Below are 21718 nucleotides of genomic sequence, written 5' to 3'. Positions count from 1 at the left end.
TTAACATAGCTTCCCAGGTGGATTAGCGGTAAAGAATCCGCTTACCAATACAGTAGATGCAAGTTGGTTTCTTACATCTCCAGGGAAGAAGCTCCTCTGGAGAGGAAGGCATGACAACCCACTCCAGTATTCTTTTTTTTTTTTTTCACTCCAGTATTCTTGCCTGGGCAATTCCATGGACAGAGGAGCCTGGTGGGTTACAGTCCATGGACTCACAAAAGAGTTGGACATAGCAACTAAACAACAAAAAATATTAATACATTTCTAGGATTGAAATACTGTAGTTACAAATATATGCAGAACTATACAGTATTTGGTAGCAAATCTTCACTGTAATGAGAAAGAAAGCTGAATACAATTTGTTAAATCCAACTATGCTACTTTCAAGGCTTTCCAAGCAATAACATGTGTTTATCACCATCAAACAGGACATTAGCATCCTTCCTCTACACACAGCAATCTGTTAGGCTAGGTTTGGTGCTACAGAGTAAGGAAAACTGACAAGATCTTAAATTACTATTCAGTAACATTAAGGCCCGGCCACCAAATCTACTTCTAACAAGAAATCTAATTTCTACTCAATGAGATGAAACAATTTAGCCTTTCTGAGGAGAAATCTGTTTTATGGCTTTCATGGAGTCTGGCTCCAATAATGCTGCATGCATGAATGAACAAAGTCAACTATCTCAAACAAGGACTAAACTAGGAAACAGCTATAGACAGGACATTACATCAGCTCTCCCTGATAGAACAATTTCTATAAGTAAGAAATTCCCAAACTCAGGCTTCCTACAAGAGCTGATTCACTGGAAAAGACCTTGATGCTGGGAAAGACTGAGGGCAGGAGGAGAAGGGGGCAGCAGAGGATGAGATGGTTGGATGGCATCACCGACTTGATGGACATGAGTCCGAGCAAACTCCAGGAGATAGTGAAGGACAGGGAAGCCTGCTGTGCTGCAGTCCAGGAGGTCCCAAAGAATCAGACATGACTAAGCGATTGAACAACAATATACTCAAAAGCAACTAAATATTTGCTGGGTTTTCATCTAAAATGAGGGACGAATACAACTGCCATGACTCTTTTCCAACTGAAGCAGATGGGAAATCATCAGTAGTCATCCAGTGGAGGAACTCTTCCATAACAGCACCATTTTTACAAATCCTAGCCCAGAAAATAAATGAGACTTCAGCTAGTGCAATATGTTACCTTACAATGAGTTTTAAAAAATAGTACATCTGTAACTTGGGTAAATTAAACACACACACCTAAATCTTTCTGTCAAATATCTACAGATACCTATTCACTTAGTAATTGTCTACCATCCTAATTTTTATACTCTTTTCTTGTTTAAAAGAAATGGAAAGTTGCTATATTAAAATTACAATAAGACCTTCCCTGGTGATCTTGTGGTTGAGAGTCCACCTGCCAAGGCACGGGACGCAGGTTTCATCCCTGATCCCAGAGGGTCCCACATGCTGCAGAGCAGCTAAGCCGCAGGCCCCACCACTGCTGAAACCCGCATGCCAAGAGCCCAGTCTCTGCACCGAGAGAAGCCACCACCGTAAGAAGACCACACGCCGCCAGCAAGAGCAGCCTCTGCTCACTGCAAGTAGAGAAGGCCTGAGCGCAGGGCAGCACAAAACAAAAATAAATGCATAACATTACAATGAAAATGGATACTAGAAAACTAACCTCCTGTGTTCATGGTACACAAGCAACACATAGGATTACCTTTCCTTGTTTCTTTGTTTTTAACTACACAAATATTTAAAGAAAAAGTACATGCAGGTCAGGAAGCAACAGTTAGAACTAGGCTTGGAACAGCAGACTGGTTGCAAATTGGGAAAGGAATATGTCAAGGCTGTATATTGTCACCCTGTTTATTTAACTTACATAAAGAGTTACATCATGAGAAATGCTGGACTGGATGAAGCACAAGCTGGAATCAAGATTACTGGGAGAAATATCAACAACCTCATAAGCAGATGAACCACTCTTATGGCAGAAAGCAAAGAACTAAAGAGCCTTCTGGTGAAAGTGAAAGAGGAGAGTGAAAAAGTTGGCTTAAAGCTCAACATTCAGAAAACTAGGATCATGGCATCCAGTCCCATCACTTCATGGCAAACAGATGGGGAAACAGTGGAAACAGTGACTGACTTTATTTTTCTGGGCTCCAAAATCACTGCAGATGGTGACTGCAGTCACGAAATTAAAAGATGCTTGCTCCTTGGTAGAAAAGTTATGACCAATCTAGACAGCATATTAAAAAGCAGAGACATTACTTTGCCAACAAATGTCTGTCTAGTCAAAGCTATGGTTTTTCCAGTAGTCATGTATGGATGTGAGAGTTGGACTATAAAGAAAGCTGATCGTTGAAGAATTGATTCATTTGAACTGTGGAGAAGACTCTTGAGAGTCCCATGGACTGCAAGGAGATCCAACCAGTCCATCCTAAAGGAAATTAGTCCTGAGTGTTCATTGGAAGGACTGATGCTGAAGCTGAAACTCCAATACTTTGGCCACCTGATGCGAAGATCTGACTCATCTGAAAAGACCCTGATGCTGGGAAAGATTGAAAGCAGAGAAGAAGGGGATGTCAGAGGATGAGATGGTTGGATGGTATCATTGACTCAATGGACATGAGTTTAAGAAACTCTGGGAGTTGGTGATGGACAGGGAGACCTGGCGTGCTGCAGTCCATGGGGTCACAAAGAGTCAGATACGACTGAGGGACTGAACTGAACTGAACTGAACATTGCTTATTTTCTTCTTTTAATCCTGATCTTAAACATCCCAACCATGAGGATTTCCTTGGTGGTCCAATGGTTAATAGTTCACTTTCCAGTGAAAGGGGTGCAGGTTCAATGCCTGGTCAGAGAGCTAAGATCCCACATGCCTCCTGACCAGAAAACCAAAATATGAAACAGAATTAATACTGCAACAAATTCAACAAGGACTTTAATAACAGTCCACGTCAAAAAAGAAATCCAAACCACTAATAATCTGAGATTATTAACTTTTAGAAATTGAGAGGACAGGATTAATCATGTTATCAAGTAAGCATTCAATCATTATGCTCATAGCTTCCTCAATACTTTGGCCACCTGATCTGAAGAACTGACTCATTGGAAAAGACCGTGATGCTGGGAAAGATTGAAGGCAGGAGGAGAAGGGGACGACAGGGGATGAGATGGTTGGATGGTATCACTGACTCGATGAACATGAGTTTCAGTGGACTCCGGGAGTTGGTGATGGACAGGGAGGCCTGGCGTGCTGCAGTCCATGGGTCACAAAGAATCGGACACAACTGAGTGACTGAACTGAAGTGAGCTGAAGGAGAAAGTATGACTCAATTATACAGGAGACTTGAAAAAACAGAAAGATGAACTCCTTTTTGGATAGATGGAATGACTCCAACTCTTCAGTACAGTAAGAATGTATCAGATGAGAAGCTGAAATACAAGTTTTCAGTGAAGAAATTTTACTACTCAGAGCTATAAACTTGCACCTATCTTTCAACCTGTCAACTCCACCTTCTTCAACTTTCAAAGACAATCTCTACTGCTACCTCTTTGCACTTTCTTTTCATATATACATGAATATCTGTATATTAATATGCTATATGAATATATATAAAACAAGGGAAAGGTTTTGACATGTACAAAGAGAAATAAAACTACACAGGCTAATTGTTAAGTAGCAACTAACACTGTCTCTACGTAGAAATCTGGCCATGTCAGCTTCAGCATGGCTTCCCAGGTGGCTCAGTGTTAAAGAACCCGTCTATCAATGCAGGAGACGCAGGAGATGTGGGTTTGATCCCTGGGTTGGGAAGATCCCCTGGAGAAGGGTATGGCAAACCACTCCATTATTCTTGCCTGGAAAATTCCACGGACAGAGGAGCCCGGCAGGCTACAGTCCAGGGGGGTCACAAAGAGTCAAACACAGCTGAGTGGCTGAGCATGCACGTAGCTTCAGTAATTGTGTGTGTGATGAAGCATCATCCACATAACCATACTTATCAGGCAAAATAACCTTAACTGCAGTTGTTCTTTCCAAGTCTTATTAATTAAACAAGCTTCTGTTTTAACAGATGGGTCAACGGCAAGTTAGCTCAGGTCATGGCAAGCATTCTAAAAATGATTTGAAATTAATCAAGTCACCTGAAAACTGGTGAACAAATACATACAAAAAAAGGCAACTGCTTAGATACTCACACACAAGGAAGTGACTAAATATAAGAACAAGGACCGTGAAAATTTGACAAGACTTTCAAAGGATGTCACAGGCATAGAGAATCGTTTTCTTCTCTTAATTCTAGGTTGGAATGCCAAACTACATTCATAGTTGGTGCTGGGAATACACTTTGAGTAGGGGCTCAAGGGTATTGAGTTTCTGATTTACTCAAAAACCTATTTGAAAGCATTTCATTTTGTTAAGGTACAATTCTTACTACCTATTAGTTGCTCCATTATTTGAGAAGGATGAAAGGGCTGTAAAAGTGCTGGCAGATTGGGAGTTATGTCTGCCATATGGAAAGAATTTCTTAAAAGTGGTAAGAGAAATCGGTGCCACCAAACCTTGGTCTGTGGTTCACAACGAAAGGAAGCAATGGGATAGAAACCTTGTCCAAAATAAACATATCCAATAGAACAGTGAGAGTTCTATTTCATGCAGGCACCTACTATTTGGAAGACCACAAACCACTTAGGTGAAATACAGGGAAAAATAACTATGATGTCACTGTAGAGATGCCCAGAATAGTGGAGAATACAAATGATAAATGAAAATGACGCAGAGGAAAGATGCAATAATCACATGGAAAAAACAGCTAAGTACCCTAGTGCTGACCATTAACAGGGGATAGAGTGATCACAGATAGCACAGACTTTTGAAATATTTTCCTTTGTTCATTCATTTATTTGGCTGTGTCAGGTCTTAGCTGCAGCATGTGAGCACCTAGCTGCAGCACGTGCAAGCTTAGCTCCCTGACCAGGGGCTGAACTAGTGCTCCCTGCATTGGGAGTGCATAATCTTACCCACTAGACCACCAGGAAGTCCCAATAGCACAGATTTAAAGAAAACAGATTTCAAAATATCCCCCCAACCCCCTTCAAAATGAAAGGAGATAAAAATTAAGAACTTGGCTCTGCAGCTAGACTGACCAGCTCCATCCTTGAGCCATGTGATCATGGACAAGTTACTCAAACTTCATGGACCTCAGTTTCTACATCTGTAAAACAAGAAAGTAACCTAATTTCAAAGCTTTTCTAGTATTGTTAATAGAAACAAAGAAAAAAGTCATGGTCAACATTCATTTAACACGTGAGACACAGTTCTAGACACTCCAAAGGTATTCATTCACAGACACTCTTCACAACCATGTGAAACCAATTCCATTATCAGCCCTACTTTCACAGATGAGAAAATCAGGCTTAACCCAGTGTTCAATAAATATAAGCTTTATATCATGACCTAAATTACCAAGAGATAGGTAGCATCAAAAAATAGAAGATTCACATAAATCGGTGTTATTTTAAAATCTTAACTAGTACCAGTGAAAAAAATTGGCCAAGAAGAGAAACCAATGGGCTACACAGAAAGTTCAATAATGTATCTGAATTTTTAAAGAACACAAACAAAAGGAGAAGAGATATTTAAGAAGGATCATGTTCTCATGGGCTTCCCTGGAGGCTCAGATGGTAAAGAATATCTGCCTGCAATGTAGGAGCCCCGGGTTCAATCCCATCCCCTGGAGAAGGAAATATCAACCCACTCCAATATTCTTGCCTGGAGAATGCCATGGACAGAGGAGCCTGGTGGGCACAACGCACAGGCTTGCAGGTCGGCCATGACTGAGCAACTAACACTTTGCCTTTCACGTTCTCACATGTCTAAGTCCAAAGTGAGACAACGCTGGCAAGGAAAACAGTGATCTCAGACCTGCATATTATCAGCGCGAGAAAGGGCGAGACCAGTTATCAGGGACATACGAACAAAGCTCAAGAGGTTATTTAATTAATTCCTCTCTCCCTTTTTACTGGCTCCTTTATTACAATCTACACACACTCAGCTCCTTCCCATTTAGTTTAAAGCCAAAACAGCAAAAACACTTCTGTCCTTCCTCCTTTCATTTTCCATATTTTTTATTGGCCATTTGTGTCCATCTTGTTGGGTTGTTTTTCATGTTCTTTAGCCATCTGAAATTTTGCTACTTTTTTCTTATTTTTCAAGAACTTTTTTTACAACGATATTGTTTTTATTAATACCACACATAGTATTTTACATACAAAACATAATATATAACCACTATGGCTATATTCCTAATTTGTCATGTATTTTCTATACTAGTGTAAAATTTTTTGAATAATAAATTATATATCTTATAAATGATTTTCAAAGTACACAGAGTAGAAGATAAAGTCTAAAAATATCAGCAGAAATCATGTTAGCTATATTTATTTCCATTCTTATATCCCAGTTATAGCTATTATTTTTAAAATTTATTTTTATCTGGCAGATAATTGCTTTAAAATGTTGTGCTGGTTTCTGCCATATAACAACACGAATAAGCTGTAAGTATACACGCATCCCCTCCCTCTCGAACCTGCCTCCCAGTCTAACCCTATCCTACCCTTCTAGGGTGTCACAAAGCCCCTCCCAGTCTAACCCTATGCCACCCCTCTAGGTTGTCACAAAGCCCCTCCCAGCCTAACCCTGTCCTCCCCCTCTTTGTTGTCACAAAGCCCCTCCCAGCCTAACCCTGTCCTACCCCTCTAGGTTGTCACAAAGCCCCTCCCAGCCTAACCCTGTCCTCCCCTCTAGGTTGTCACAAAGCCCCTCCCAGTCTAACCCTGTCCTACCCCTCTAGGTTGTCACAAAGCCCCTCCCAGCCTAACCCTGTCCTCCCCCTCTAGGTTGTCACAAACCCCTCCCAGCCTAACCCTGTCCTCCCCCTCTAGGTTGTCACAAAGCCCCTCCCAGCCTAACCCTGTCCTACCCCTCTAGGTTGTCACAAAGCCCTCCCCTCTAGGTTGTCACAAAGCCCTCCCCTCTAGGTTGTCACAAAGCCCCTCCCAGCCTAACCCTGTCCTACCCATCTAGGTTGTCACAAAGCCCCTCCCAGCCTAACCCTGTCCTACCCCTCTAGGTTGTCACAAAGCCCCTCCCAGCCTAACCCTATCCTGCCCCTCTAGGTGTCACAAAGCCACCCCAGCCTAACCCTATCCTACCCCTCTAGGTTGTCACAAAGCCCCTCCCAGCCTAACCCTGTCCTACCCCTCTAGGTTGTCACAAAGCCCCTCCCAGCCTAACCCTGTCCTACCCCTCTAGGTTGTCACAAAGCCCATCCCAGCCTAACCCTGTCCTACCCCTCTAGGTTGTCACAAAGCCCCTCCCAGCCTAACCCTATCCTACCCCTCTAGGTGTCACAAAGCCACCCCAGCCTAACCCTATTCTACCCCTCTAGGTTGTCACAAAGCCCCTCCCAGCCTAACCCTGTCCTGCCCCTCTAGGTTGTCACAAAGCCCCTCCCAGCCTAACCCTGTCCTACCCCTCTAGGTTGTCACAAAGCCCCTCCCAGCCTAACCCTATCCTCCCCTCTAGGTTGTCACAAAGCCCCTCCCAGCCTAACCCTATCCTACCCCTCTAGGTGTCACAAAGCCCCTCCCAGCCTAACCCTGTCCTACCCCTCTAGGTTGTCACAAAGCCCCTCCCAGCCTAACCCTATCCTCCCCTCTAGGTTGTCACAAAGCCCCTCCCAGCCTAACCCTATCCTCCCCTCTAGGTTGTCACAAAGCCCCTCCAGCCTAACCCTATCCTCCCCTCTAGGTTGTCACAAAGCCCCTCCCAGCCTAACCCTGTCCTACCCCTCGAGGTTGTCACAAAGCCCCTCCCAGTCTAACCCTGTCCTCCCCCTCTTTGTTGTCACAAAGCCCCTCCCAGCCTAACCCTGTCCTACCCCTCTAGGTTGTCACAAAGCCCCTCCCAGCCTAACCCTGTCCTCCCCTCTAGGTTGTCACAAAGCCCCTCCCAGTCTAACCCTGTCCTACCCCTCTAGGTTGTCACAAAGCCCCTCCCAGCCTAACCCTATCCTCCCCTCTAGGTTGTCACAAAGCCCCTCCAGCCTAACCCTATCCTCCCCTCTAGGTTGTCACAAAGCCCCTCCCAGCCTAACCCTGTCCTACCCCTCGAGGTTGTCACAAAGCCCCTCCCAGTCTAACCCTGTCCTCCCCCTCTTTGTTGTCACAAAGCCCCTCCCAGCCTAACCCTGTCCTACCCCTCTAGGTTGTCACAAAGCCCCTCCCAGCCTAACCCTATCCTCCCCTCTAGGTTGTCACAAAGCCCATCCCAGTCTAACCCTGTCCTCCCCTCTAGGTTGTCACAAAGCCCCTCCCAGCCTAACCCTATCCTACCCCTCTAGGTTGTTTCAAAGCCCCTCCCAGCCTAACCCTGTCCTGCCCTCTAGGTTGTCACAAAGCCCCTCCCAGTCTAACCCTGTCCTCCCCTCTAGGTTGTCACAAAGCCCCTCCCAGCCTAACCCTGTCCTCCCCTCTAGGTTATCACAAAGCACTTCAGCCCTTTCTTCTTACTCTCCGTCCCTCCCCTGCCTCACCCCTCAAAAGAACTGCTTGCAGAGTTCCCTGGTGGTCCAGTGAGTTAGGACACCAAGCTTCCAATTGGAGGCACAGGTTCGATCCCTGGTCAGGGAACTAAGATACCACATGTGGCATGGCCACAAAAAAAAAAAAAAGAAGAGCTTGCATTTCATCCTCCATTTTCCCCCTTTCTCTCTTCAACCAAAGCAATTAGGTCTGTAGCCCTCAACAGTCCCCTACACAAACTTAAGAAACACCTTCCTAATTATAAATGCAATGGGTTCTTTTCAGGACTCTTCTGATTTGCCTTTGCCAAACATTTGACACCATCATCCACACTTTTCAGCAACTCTCATCCTTCCTTGGTGCTTGACTGGTTTTCTTACTCTTTCTCCTAGCAATCCCCTTCACAGTCTCTAGTTCTTCCTCTGTCCAACTCTATTAACACTATTTTTTCATCCCTTCTATTTCACCCAGAGAAGAGACAGATTCGGTTTTAATTTAATCATCCTCTCTGCTTCACTTTGGGCACATTCCAGGGGCACTCAACTCTCCAGAGCTGAACACTGACACTTTCCCAGGACATGAATTGCGGGACTGGGCGGAGGAGTGTCACTCTGTTGAACCTAGTCCATCGCCTTCTCATTAGGAACTCAGCTTCCTCTGGGATCCCCAGTAGGCCCTGTTTGTAACATTGATTTGGTTTCTCAGTATCTCCATTTCCTTCTTCTTTCTCCTAGGAGGTTTGATCAGACACAAAACAAAGGCCTTTGGTTCCTTTTCCTCTGAGGTTTTTTTGTCTGTCGGTACCTGCGCTGCCTACCAAGCTGCTTCAACATTATATCCCTTGTCTCACCCATCAGGCCAATTAGGAATGACGTCTGTCTTATTCTCGGTTGAGTTATAACAGGGCTTTCGACTGTAACCAAGTTCCTAGTGTTTACAATCTTCCTTCCTCTCGGTCAGTGCTGGCGGATCTGTAGGATCATTGATTTAAATCCCTTAAAACAGAGATAGTTAAAAACACAGAAATCCCAGGGAGACCATTTCAAACTAGAAACAGAATTATCTTTTAAATTTTCAAAGAATTTGTTTATACAGGGATATATGTGTATATATATATATATATATCTGTCTCCTTGAACCTTAGAAGGAAGGGTGCACATATTTTCTTGGAATCGACCATTAAGCATGAGAAATGTCTCATGCCTGGGATGTTTAAAATAATTTCCTGCCTGAGATTTGTTGAGCTCAGGATATTTTTCTTCATAAAAGCTGCTGAGCTTGTATTATCTTTTCCATTTTCAAATTTTACTGACAAAGGTAGATAACACTCTCCAGTTAATTATAACGGAGCAGCAAACAAGAACCTGAAGTTGGAGGACTTCCCTGGTGGTCCAGTGGTTCAGACTCCACGCTTCCACCACAAGAGGCGTGGGTTCGATCCCTGGTCAGGAAACTAAGATCCCACATGCCACAGGGTACGCCACCCCCAAAAAAACAAGAGCCTGAAGCTGAACTTCAGGGGCAACTCAAGCATATGGAGGGAAAGAATCAGATCAAACCCCTGACCTACCAGATCTCATATTTCTTAAAAGTCACCCCAAATCAACAGGGTTTACAATCCAATTTTGCATTCAATTACTCTATACAATTTGTAGTCTGAAACTGTCACGGACATGCCATATCTCCATTATTATCATTGCTTCTAATGATATAGTGAGGGCTTCTCAGGTGGTGCAAGTAATAATCTGTCTGCCAGTGCAGGAAATTCAAAAGAGTCAGTTTCGATCCCTGGGTTGGGAAAATCCCCTGGAGGAGGGCCTGGCAACCCACTCCAGATTCTTGCCTGGAGAATCCCATGGACAGAGGAGCCTGGCGGGCCATATAGTCCATAGGGTCGCAAAGAGTCGGACTTGAATGATGTGACTTAGGACGAACGCATGTAATGGGTTAATATACTCCTTTTGTACACATCAGTGCTAAACAGACAATCAGCATTTGACTAAAACTCACTGACAGTAAAAACTATTAGCTTTGGGCTCTAAAAGTTCCTGATTTTACCCAAGCCCCAGCTTACTCATTAATGCATGTTTCAAATGTCCAATATTTTTCTTACCTTGAGTGACTCTGAGCCTATCTTTTACGGCATGAGTAGTAAGGGATCTGGGTAAGTCATATGAATTTTAGACTGATCAGTTGCTGTTTCACAAAATTCCTGAAGTCTAGCCTCTATACGTTACTGTCCAAGAGCATGTGCTATGCCTTAAACTCACTAATTAGCCATGAAACTTTTTAAATCAATTGACAAATCTTCATTAGAGGTTCAATGATAATCACAAACAATTCAAAAAATCTCCAAGGTTCACGGCAATAGATGCTTCTAAATACTCAATTGGATTCCATAGTAAAATGCTTTAATGGAATTTTGTTTTTTGGCAGAATGTTTTGTCAAGTTCTAGAGGAATAAAGCACTACATAAGGAAGGTGATCACATATTTTATCATCCAAATGGAGACAGTGAATAGTAAAACACTGAATCAGCAAAAATGATCACTATAAATAATTACACAAAGACAGGAGGCATAAATCAGGATTGTCCCAAGCAAACCAGTACATAAGGCCCTCCTTTCCAAAAAGCACCTTACACCAAAACATCGTTGTCCGTCTTGGGAATATGATATAAAATGAGTGAGGCTAATCCAAAAAGTAGTAAATGAACAGACAAGTGAAAGAAGTCTCTGCGAAGGTAAGAGTAAAGATTGAACTCCACACTAAAATGAAGTCCAAACAGTACTGTGAGGTATTAAAACATGGCCCAAAGATTCCTTGACATTTTTCACTGAGAAGTGCAGCCTGCATCCCCTTCCCTTGAATCTGGTCTCTTCAAACAGTTGACTGATAAAGTAGGCAAAAGTGACCCCTCCAGTACTGGGCATGGATCTTAACATGTAGGCTGCTTCCACTTTCTGTATTCTGCTGTTGTTCAGGGCATCTGTTCCTTGCTAATATCCCTTCTTGCTTGATCTCTGAATTACTGACAGACAGACAGGTCCTGAAGTCTCCAGTTACTATAGGGGGCTCGCCCTTCAATCCCTTCAGTTGCATCAGTTTTTGCCCCATGTATTTTGGCATTTTATTGTTAGATACATACACTTTAAGAACTTTTGCGTCTCTTAGAAAACTGACCTCTCTATCATTATGGAATGCCCCTCTTTATCCCTGATGGTCTTTAGAATCATCAGAAGTGTCTGCTTAGTCTGAAATGAATATCGCTAATTCCAGCCTTCTTTTAATTAGAGTTAGCATGGTATATTGTTCTCTCACTTTACTTTTAACCTGAGTCTTTATACCTAAGGTGGGTTTTTGATGAAGAACATATAGTTAGTTCGATCTTGTTTTTTTATTCAGTTTGACAATCTCTGTCTTTCAACTGGAGTATTTAGACCAATTACATTCAAAGTGATTTTCATATAAGTGCACTAATATCTATCCTGCTTGAAACTGTTACTTTGGCCACTTCATGCGACAAGTTGACTCACTGGAAAAGATTGTGATGCTGGGAAGGATTGGGGGCAGGAGGAGAAGGAGACGACAGAGAATGAGATGGCTGGATGGCATCACCGACTCGATGGACATGAGTTTGAGTGAACTCCAGGAGCTGGTTATGGACAGGAAGGCCTGGTGTGCTGTGATTCATGGGGTCACAAAGAGTCGGACACGACTGAGTGACTGAACTGAACATTTTCTATTCACTTATTTATCCTTTTCCTTCTTTCTGCCCCCTCTAATTGATCATTTTAGATAATTCCATTTTATATCCATTTAGTGAATCATACATAGACCCCTCATTTCCCAGTTCAGCTGTGAAAAATGACACCATATGGAACAGGTTCAACCTTTCCCTGTCCAGCCCTTCTCAACAGTAGGTTACAAGCAAAATACATGACAGCTGCTGTTTTAACTCTCTAAGCTTTGAGGTTTATTTTCCAGTAATATATAAGCAGAACATTCCTAAGACTATCCTCAAGTCCTTCACAACTTTTCAAAGCTCAAATCACACCAATCTCCCCTGCACTCCCAGTCACATGTGGCTCTCTGAGTCTGCAGAAAACACCAAGCTCCTCTCAGGGTCTGACGTGAAACTCTCTCGTCGCTGATCTTGACTTGGTTTGTTATACCTCCTCCTTCAGATTTAAGCATAAATGTCCCCTCATCAGCAAGGCTTCCACTGGCCATTCATGTAAGGTAGACACACTGCCCATCGCTGTCCCTGACATAAACATAGAAGCTACCACCCTCTACCTTAATTATTTCTCCTAGCTCATTTTTCCTTTATGTGATTTAAAATTACATCTGCTGTAATTTGTCTGCTGACTTGGGGCTTCCCAGGTGGCGTGGTGGTAAAGAATCCACCTGTCAACACAGGAAATGTGACAGCCGTGGGTTTGATCCCTGGGTCAGGAAGATCCCCTGGAGAAGGAAGTGGCAACCCTCTCCAGTATTCTTGCCTAGGAAACCCGATGGAGAGAGAAGCCTGGTGGGCTACAGCCCATAGGGTTGCAAAAAAAGTCAGACACAACTGAGCAATGAGCACACAGGTGCTGACTTGAGTCATCTTTGCCTTCCCCATGAGATGACAGGCCCCATGAAAAGCAAAACTCAGTTTGGTCCACCATTAAGGAGAAGGGGGTGACAGAGGGTGAGATGGTTGGCTGGCATCACTGACTCAATGGACATAAGTTTGAGCAAACTCTGGGAGATGGTGAAGGACAGGGAAGCCTGCCCTGCTGCAGCCCACAGGGTTGCAAGAGTCAGACATGACTTAGCAACTCAACAACAACAACATATCCACTGCTTGGCCCAGAACACCAAACTCAGTACCAACTTAGTAAATGTCTCCAATGGAAAGGGCTCTTTTAAATGGGCAACGCCTCTATATATTCCTTGTTGAGACCAGAGCTTCTCAGGTTCGGCACTACTGACACGTTGGGCCAAACAGTTCTCTGTTGCGTGAGACTGTTCCGTTCATCTGTACAATGTTTCACAACACCCCTGGTCTCTCGATGCCAATAACACAACTACCACTCCCTGAGTTATGAAAACAAAAATGTCTCCAGGCATCAGCAAATGCAACCTGGTTTAAACTAAAAGGATGACAATGATAATGAAGCAGCTCAGGAATGTGGGTTTGCTTTAAACCGAAACCAATCTTATCATGTCATTCCGAGCCCTCCTCAAAAACCACTTAAGCTGAACTACAAGACAGAGAGTCTAAGAGCCCTGACATTATGATAATTGGATATTCTACACTAACTCTTTCAAAGGATTCCTAATTTCCAAAGAATGCCTCCATTTTCACCAGCTAGACTACAACCCTAAAGACAGGAAATATCACTGATTATTTTGAGGGTCTCCTAATCAAATGATCAAAGAACCCTGATAATGAAAATGGCTAACAGAGGCCACCATTAAAATACTGTTTAATAGGAAAGCTATCCCCATGCAGTGTCGTCTAATGATTGAAATCATGCTTTGAGCTTAAACAATATTCTCATTGTCACTTTTGTCAAAAAGATTAGGTATTGTTTGTGTATCTGCTGCAAACTAAAGGAAACCAGCTGTGCCCGCGAACCAGCTCGCAATGCCTTGCATTCTTCTTCCAAAGGAAGTCTGGGCTGTGTCTGCAATCTGAATAGGCTTTAAGATTTCGAAAAATAAAATTAGTAAATGTCGGTGGGTGGGCTGTTATCCTCCTCAGACTAGGTAAGGATAAAAAACTCTACTTTTCCAACATTTCATCTGTACACAAGGAGCACCCAGTTTGGAAATTACATGGTGCCAACTCCATTCATTCCACACATAATCCAGTGTCTCTTGCTGTATGCTGTAATGCCGTACTTTGTGCATTAAATCATTAAACTAACACTGATTGTATTATCGTAGCATGCTGCAGTTTTTCACACCACGTGACGAACAGTGTGCTTACAGGCTCGATCTTTGAAGTCAGCTGTGACAATAAGCCTATGGACCCAAAGTCAAAAAGAAATCCGAGCAGACCTAATGAGAAACGGAGCTCAGCAGAGCCCATAAAATGTAATCAGATTTGCCTCTCTTCTGTACATTTCTGTTTGTGGGTGGATAACCTCTCAGGATGCTGAAAGTCGGTGTGACGGTCCAGCTGTCAACACTGAAGACCAGAACCTCAGTGAACCTGGAGTCCAGTGTCCTCCGTCTGGGGGTTTCTGACTTTAGAATTCTTCACACTCTGCTGATAGTGTTTCAGTGGAGCTGACCTTCAGGGCCCAGCAAAGAGCCACCCCCTCTTTAATCTCATACATTCTGAAAAGGTGGTTAACTGCCACTGCCTTTCTTCTTGCTACCTCTTGTTTTAATTAACAGCATTTCTTCCCCCTATTTCTCCTGGGCCTTTGAAGAGCTCTTTGAAACGTATTTAGTATCGTTCAGCCTTGGTTTGGCTGTAGTCTCTCAATTTATGAGGTCATTGATTTCAAGTTCAATTATTCGGCACAAATTGGCAGAAAGAAATGCTAAAAGAAGACTGGCATTTTCAATCACATAAGTCTTGTGTTACAAAAAATGAGCAAATTCCCCCACTGTTCCCATTGACCTCTGAGACAACGATTCAGAACTGGCACAGACCAGTGTGGGCAGGCTTCTCTGTCGAGCAGGTCCTGCAGGAGGAAGGTTTTGGCATCTTCCCCTCAACAGAAACTGAAGACAAACCGGAAAAGAAAAGACCAGAAATCAGGAGCATCCATGGGATGACTAAGTCCCATACTCTTAATTCCAGAGACGGAACTAGAGAACAAAGTTTCTCTTCCTCTAAATGGCACGAGAAGTATGAGAAAATCAAAAGCAAGCAGCAACAGGACGTCCCTGGTGGTTGGGGGCTAAGACTCCGTGCTCCCAGGGCAGTGGGCCCGGCTTCCCACTGCCACGGCTAAAACAGTACCGCAGCAAAGGGCTGGGGCGGCCAAGTGGAGAAACGCATTAACTTAAAAACAAGCAGCTACAGTCCCCATCCTCTCCAGATAAAGTAGGAAGGCAAAGAGAGGAGTCTGGAGTCTGTCCCGCGCAAGAGGAAAGGTTCTCGCCACTAGTGGCAGGGGGTGGAGCCCAGGAAAACTCACGCATCTGGGGTGAGGGGGAGACGCGGGTGCACCCCCCAGCAGATCCCAGTGCAGTGAGGAACACACACGCCCGCCACACTCCAAGTCTGGGAGCCGAACTGTCTGGTGCTCACAGCTCTTACCTACAACAGCCAGCCATTCATGTGCCCACCCATGAACAATCTGCCAACCCTTTCATGATCTATTGCTTAATGCCAATCCCACGTTAACACTCAAACACAACACTTGTGCTTTTATGAAAATTTGCACAATAATTCAAATGAAGCAGCTTGCTTTTACTTTATGGCCCTCAGGCTTTAACAGGCTTTGTGAAGAGTCTGGTAACAAACAGTGAAAATGTCATTGTATGTGCCTAGGGGACCAAGTCCCATACGAAAACTCTCCCAAGGAGTCCTACAAATAACACACAGTGATGAGGGAGGCTGGATTTAAAAGCACATGAGGCTATGAATTCAGTCAGTCATCACTGGAGAGAATAAATACTTTACTCAACATTCTTCTTTTTGAAATTTCACACCATTTCCCCTGGGCCTTTCTGACATCATTCTAGCTTATATAGAATATACTAAGTATGTATATATAAATAGATACATACATACATACTGTGGCCACCTGATGCGAAGAGCCAACTCACTGGAGAAGACCCTGATCCTGGGAAAGATTGAGAGCAAGAGGGGAAGTGAGCAACAGAGGTTGAGATAGCTGGATGGCATCAGTGACTCAACAGACATGAATCTGAACAAACTCTGGGAGACAGTGAAAGACAGGGAAGCCTGGCCAGCTGCAGCTCATGGGGTCGCAAAGAGCCAGACACAGCTTAGTGACTGAACAACTACTAAGTTAGAACATTCTAACTTATACAGAGTTATTTATAGTATATGGACCATCTCCCTTCAAAACTGTTGCTTCCTGAGGGCAGAATATGTACCTAAGTTTCTTTCTATCCACCTACAGCATAGAAAGAGCATAAAAACAATATCATCAACACTCACCATTAGTTTTAAAAACTCAAAAAATGTGAACAAAGTCTCTGAATGTACAAAAGTCTTTTGGAAAACAGATGATTTCAAGGTGCTGAACTAAAGATATCTTCAAACGCTACAAGTTTTAAAATGTAGAGTATTATACACTGCGTGATTTTCTCTAAATCCTATGTTAAATGTTACAGGGATTTAGACAAGAGAACAAAACCAGGAAATCAAACCAGGAAAAAGATTAGCAGCAAGAGTGATGATAAATTGCCTCCCATCCCAAACATAAACACACATAAGCACAAAGAAAGTATTAAGAAGCTGGAGAACACTGGTTTCAAAACAAAACAAATCTCTACTCAAACATGGAACTGCGGGAGGTTCAAAACTCTTTTTTTTTTTTAAAAAAAAAGAAAACTTATTTGTGAGTGCTGTATGTTGAAATGGTTGCAGTTAACCAGCCACACTTTTTAGAGATAGGTTCATTACCAAAAAGCTACACAGTATAGGAATCTCAGACTATATATTCTCCCTAGCCTATGTACTGTTACAGGAATAAGAAACCCAAGCGAATTCAAGAGTAATAAAAAATCTTTCTACTTCTTCTCAGGTTTCTAAACAATGTCTAACAGCAATGGTATCAGAGTCAAAAATTAACAAATCTTTTGATGGGGGGGAGATATTTTTTGCTTATTTTATTTGAACCATGAAATAAAAGATGACTTACATATACCATATATGGAGATGGTAAAGAAGAATACTACCATGCACACTGATGCTAAATTAGTGAGGTCTGAAATGAATGAGTATTATGGATTCAGCTGTATCCTCCAAAAAAGATATGCTGAACTTCTAAGTCCTGAATCCTCAGAAAGTGACCTTATTTGGACACAGCATCTTTACAGAAGTGGTCAAGCGAAAATGAGGTCATTATAGTGGGCCCTAACCCAAAATGACTAGTGTTCTTATAAAAAGGGGAAATTGGGATGTGGAGACAAGCATGTCGAAAGAGAACAACATCATGAGAACACGAAGGCAGACATCAGGGCAATGCACCAGCGAGTCAGGAGCGCCAAAGATTGCCAGCATTCTCACGAGCCAGGAGAAAGTCAAGGCTTTCCACCTTACAGCACCAACCCTCAGAGAGAAATCAACGCTGCCCATACCCTGATCTGAGATCCAGCCTCCAGAACTAGGAGGTGATACGTTTCTGTTGTTTAAGCCATGCTTAAGCTATGCTATTTATTTTAGCACTCTAGCAAACTCATAAAATGAGCTCTATGGCAAAATCCAAACTTGACATTTAACACATATGTAAAACGCTCACCATTCAAGTATCAGTGGTATCTCTACAAATGACAGGCAGCTTTATTGCAATATAACGATAGCTGCTCTTGAGGACGATGCTAAAGATAATATTTAAAGATGGAAGCAGGAAGAGTTCGCTAGTGGTCCAGTGGCTAAGACTCCCAAAGGAGGGGGCCTGGGTTTGATCTCTGGTCAAGAAACTAGATCCAATATGCCACAACTAAGACCCAGCACAGTCAAATAGATGAATTAAATAAACAACTGGAAAAAAAAAAGAAAGAAGTAGGGATGCAGACAGCTATGGGAAAGGGAGTAGTATTGGAACAAGGATCTGACACTCAGTTGACTCTTTAAATTATGTAGTGCTTCAGAAAACACACCAAATTCAGCTCTCCAATGTTGCTAGATGCACCTGACTATTGTTCTTTGGCCTGACCTTGCCACTGTAAAGGAAATAAGCCAAGCAGCCTGTCATCTCCTAAAGCAGGTGAGTGGCCAGTGGATTCCATCTCCAGATGGGGGAAATTAAATAGTACATGTGACCAGAGAGTTTTCAACTGCTCAAGAAATGCTGACAGGTTACACTGAAACCTGCTGGAGTGAAAAGTATTAACTGTCCAGAAGGATCCTTCTCAAAGACTGTTGATACTTAAAAAGCAGTCTTTGTTTTATTCAGGCATAATAAACAGACACCGTTTCAACTATGTCTCAAGATTTTGTCATAAATCTTAAGCATCTGAGTTGTAATCTTGCACTTGGAAATCAGCTGAGCATATCTTTGGTGGGAAGACAATGCAAAGTGATTGGTTTATTTCCATACAATGAAACACTATGTTTGCTTCAGTTTGATTCACAGTTAAAATAAGTCAGAGCATCTGGGAGAACCATCTGGAATACTTAAGCAGGACCAAGTCTTTCCAAGAAGACCTTACCCTGTGGAAGGACAATGGTTAGGAAAAGAGGACCTCAAGCCAGATAGACGTGGGCCAAGACAAGCTCTATCACTAATAACCTGTACGGACTTGGACAAGGGACTAAATTTCTCTAAGCACCAAGATGCCTGGTCCAGCAGAGATGGTAATAATATAATAATGGGGCCTATCTTACAGAGCGTTGTGAGGAGCAACTGAGACGATAAATATATCATACTTTATACAAAACAATTGCTTAATGCAGTGTAGTTATCTTCACCTTCTTAACATCAAAGGTGCAAGTTATGTTTATACAGTAGAATACTCTTTTCCCTTAGGAAAAAAATAAAAAAAAACTTGGGACACACCACTGTTGAAATTAACTCAACCAGTGAAGCCATTATCATAATATTCCATTATGCTCAAGTTGCAGAATGAAGTCATCAACAGCCCTCTAGATTTTGTTATTTCATTCCCCATATTTTTTCCTACTCAAAATTTATAAGGCTTTTTTAAGTAAAAAATAAAATCTCAAAATTAACACTCAATTTTTGATCTACAGCATTCCTGAATTTCCATACTTACATATCTTCCTCTATCAGGAATATTGCTTCACCTTCTTAGCTTAAAAACTATGAACAATGGTATAAGACTACTTTCCAGAAAAGCCAAAGAGTACCTCCATAAGCAAACAGTCAAAATTTCCAATTACAAGTTTAGAATGATCCTCCACAGAACTGTCTTCTATTGCTCTTTACTTACCTTAGAGAGTAACTCAATTACTGTGGACTAATTGCTTAGTTGGAATTTCCTATCTTTCATAATGACTTAAAAGAGAGACAAAAACAAGGATAGTTTACATGCTACATGTTACCAAATACAGTAACTCTGTGTTCTCAATAAAAAAGGGAGAGGGAGGAGGCACATCAGGAACATACAGAAGCAAGCTTCTGAAGAATCCAAATTTGTGGGATTCCCTGCCAGTCCAGGGGTTGGGGCTCTATACTTTCACTGTAGCGGGCACGAGTTCAGTTCCTGGTCAGGAATCCCACATGACACTTACCAAGGCCAAAAAAAAAAAAAAAATCATCAAATTAAATTAAATTTAATTACCTCATTTAAAAAAATTTTTTTTTAAAGAATCCAAATCTGTGTCCTGACCCCAGGATAGCACGCAGGGAAGAAGAAGAGTTGCTTCTCTCTGTGGAAATACTTACAGCGTGAGGTCAAAGGAGACAGGAAGAAAGAGCTTGTAGTTTGTTAATTACTTCTGAAAGATGGTGTAAAAGCTCCGTTTAAAAAGGTGCCAAGAATGGTCAATACATCTGACTCTGTCAAATCAGTCCTCTTGTTCGCAAGCCAACCCTAAACCTCCAGAAGAAATTAATCACATCATTCACCTGGAAATGAATTCTCATTCGAGGGTTCCACCTCCAAGGAGAGAGAGAGAAAATAAAGATGGGGGAGGGGCAGGATAGAAAAGACGAACAGAGTAAGTCTGCAAAACTTTGCTCACAGAAAAAAACAATTCTAATGATTTGTGCAAACAGTGACAACAACAAATAACAGAAAACCTGAGGGAGGAAAGTCCACTGTGTGTGAAAATTATTTAAATACACTGTTGTTTTGTACTACGAGAGAAGGCATATTTTCCATGTGAAATATTAAAAAATGAGTGAACTTACTTGCTTTTCCCTTTGTATACTGTAGCATAAGATCCTTCCCCTAGTTTTTCCAGTTTTTCATATGAGTCAGCTTTTCCAAATTTGGGACTTGTTGGCTAAAAATGAAGCAGAGGGTAAACAAAACAGATTGTGTCAAACTAATTAACAGTAAATAACCCAATTTTGCTGAAAATGTAGATTCTCCATCAGTTTTTAAATGACTCTTCTCTGATATAAGAAAGCTCATTTTTAAAAACATAATCATATTCAGGATACAAAACTAAGAAAATGCAATGAACACAGTGTAGTTTGAATTCACCCATGCTCTAATCACCAGCAGGGAACCACCATCAGTGATAATTCTTGGAGTGTTCGCTGTATGCTGATGAATGCCTTCTAACATGCGTCACTGCAGATCACACTACGGATACTGCTTTGTAACCTGCTTTTTTCACTCAAAAGGCATATTTCCCGTGTTATTATATAGTCTTCTAAATTGTGGTGGCTGTTCATCACTAAGTCGTGTCTGACTCTGCAACCCCATGGACTGCAGCACACGCTCCTCTGTCCTTCACTATCTCCCAGGGTTCACTCGAATTCATGTCCATTGGGTTGGTGATCCTACCCAACCACCTCATCCTCTGCCACCCCCTTCCTCCTTTTGCCTTCAGTCTTTCCCATCATCAGGGTCTTTTCCAATGAGTTGGCTCTTCACATCAGGTGGCCAAAGTATTGGAGCTTCAAGCTTCAGCATCATCCTTCCAGTGAATATTCAGGGTTGATTTCCTTTAGGATGGACTGGTTGGATCTCCTCTGAGACCAAGGGACTCTCAAGAGTCCTCTCCAGCACTACAATTTGAAAGCATCAGTTCTTCGGCGTTTAGCTTTATGGTCCAGTTCTCACATCCGTACGTGACTACTGGAAAAACCAAATTAGGGGCTGAAAAATTTAGCCTACCACCTAGTTTTACATATCTCGTAAACTTCAGAAGGCTTTTTATATATTCTTAATGCAGAGGGAATGTAAAAAAGAATGAAAGTTAACAGCATGTGAAAGTCATATGGAAATCACGTTTGAGCGGCCTGAAGTTTCCTGGAACGTTTGTTGTTTA

At 42.4% G+C, this 21718-nt stretch overlaps 1 protein-coding gene across 7 annotated transcripts in view; it reads right to left on the bottom strand.

Moving 5' to 3' along the window:
- Positions 1–21718, bottom strand: part of CDK14 (cyclin dependent kinase 14) — a 683048-nt gene that overhangs the window by 490384 nt on the left and 170946 nt on the right. For all 7 annotated transcript variants that reach the window (XM_088833154.1, XM_055420391.2, XM_055420393.2 and 4 more), the window contains one exon: positions 20628–20722. In XM_088833154.1, coding sequence (XP_088689280.1) covers positions 20628–20722 — 95 coding nt within the window. The remainder of the gene's footprint in view (positions 1–20627; positions 20723–21718) is intronic.

This window comes from Moschus berezovskii, chromosome 3 (assembly GCF_049115385.1).
Source record: "Moschus berezovskii isolate FMDL1 chromosome 3, NW_MosBer_1.0, whole genome shotgun sequence".
NCBI lineage: Eukaryota > Metazoa > Chordata > Mammalia > Artiodactyla > Moschidae > Moschus > Moschus berezovskii.
This window is presented reverse-complemented; position numbering and strand designations above follow the sequence as displayed.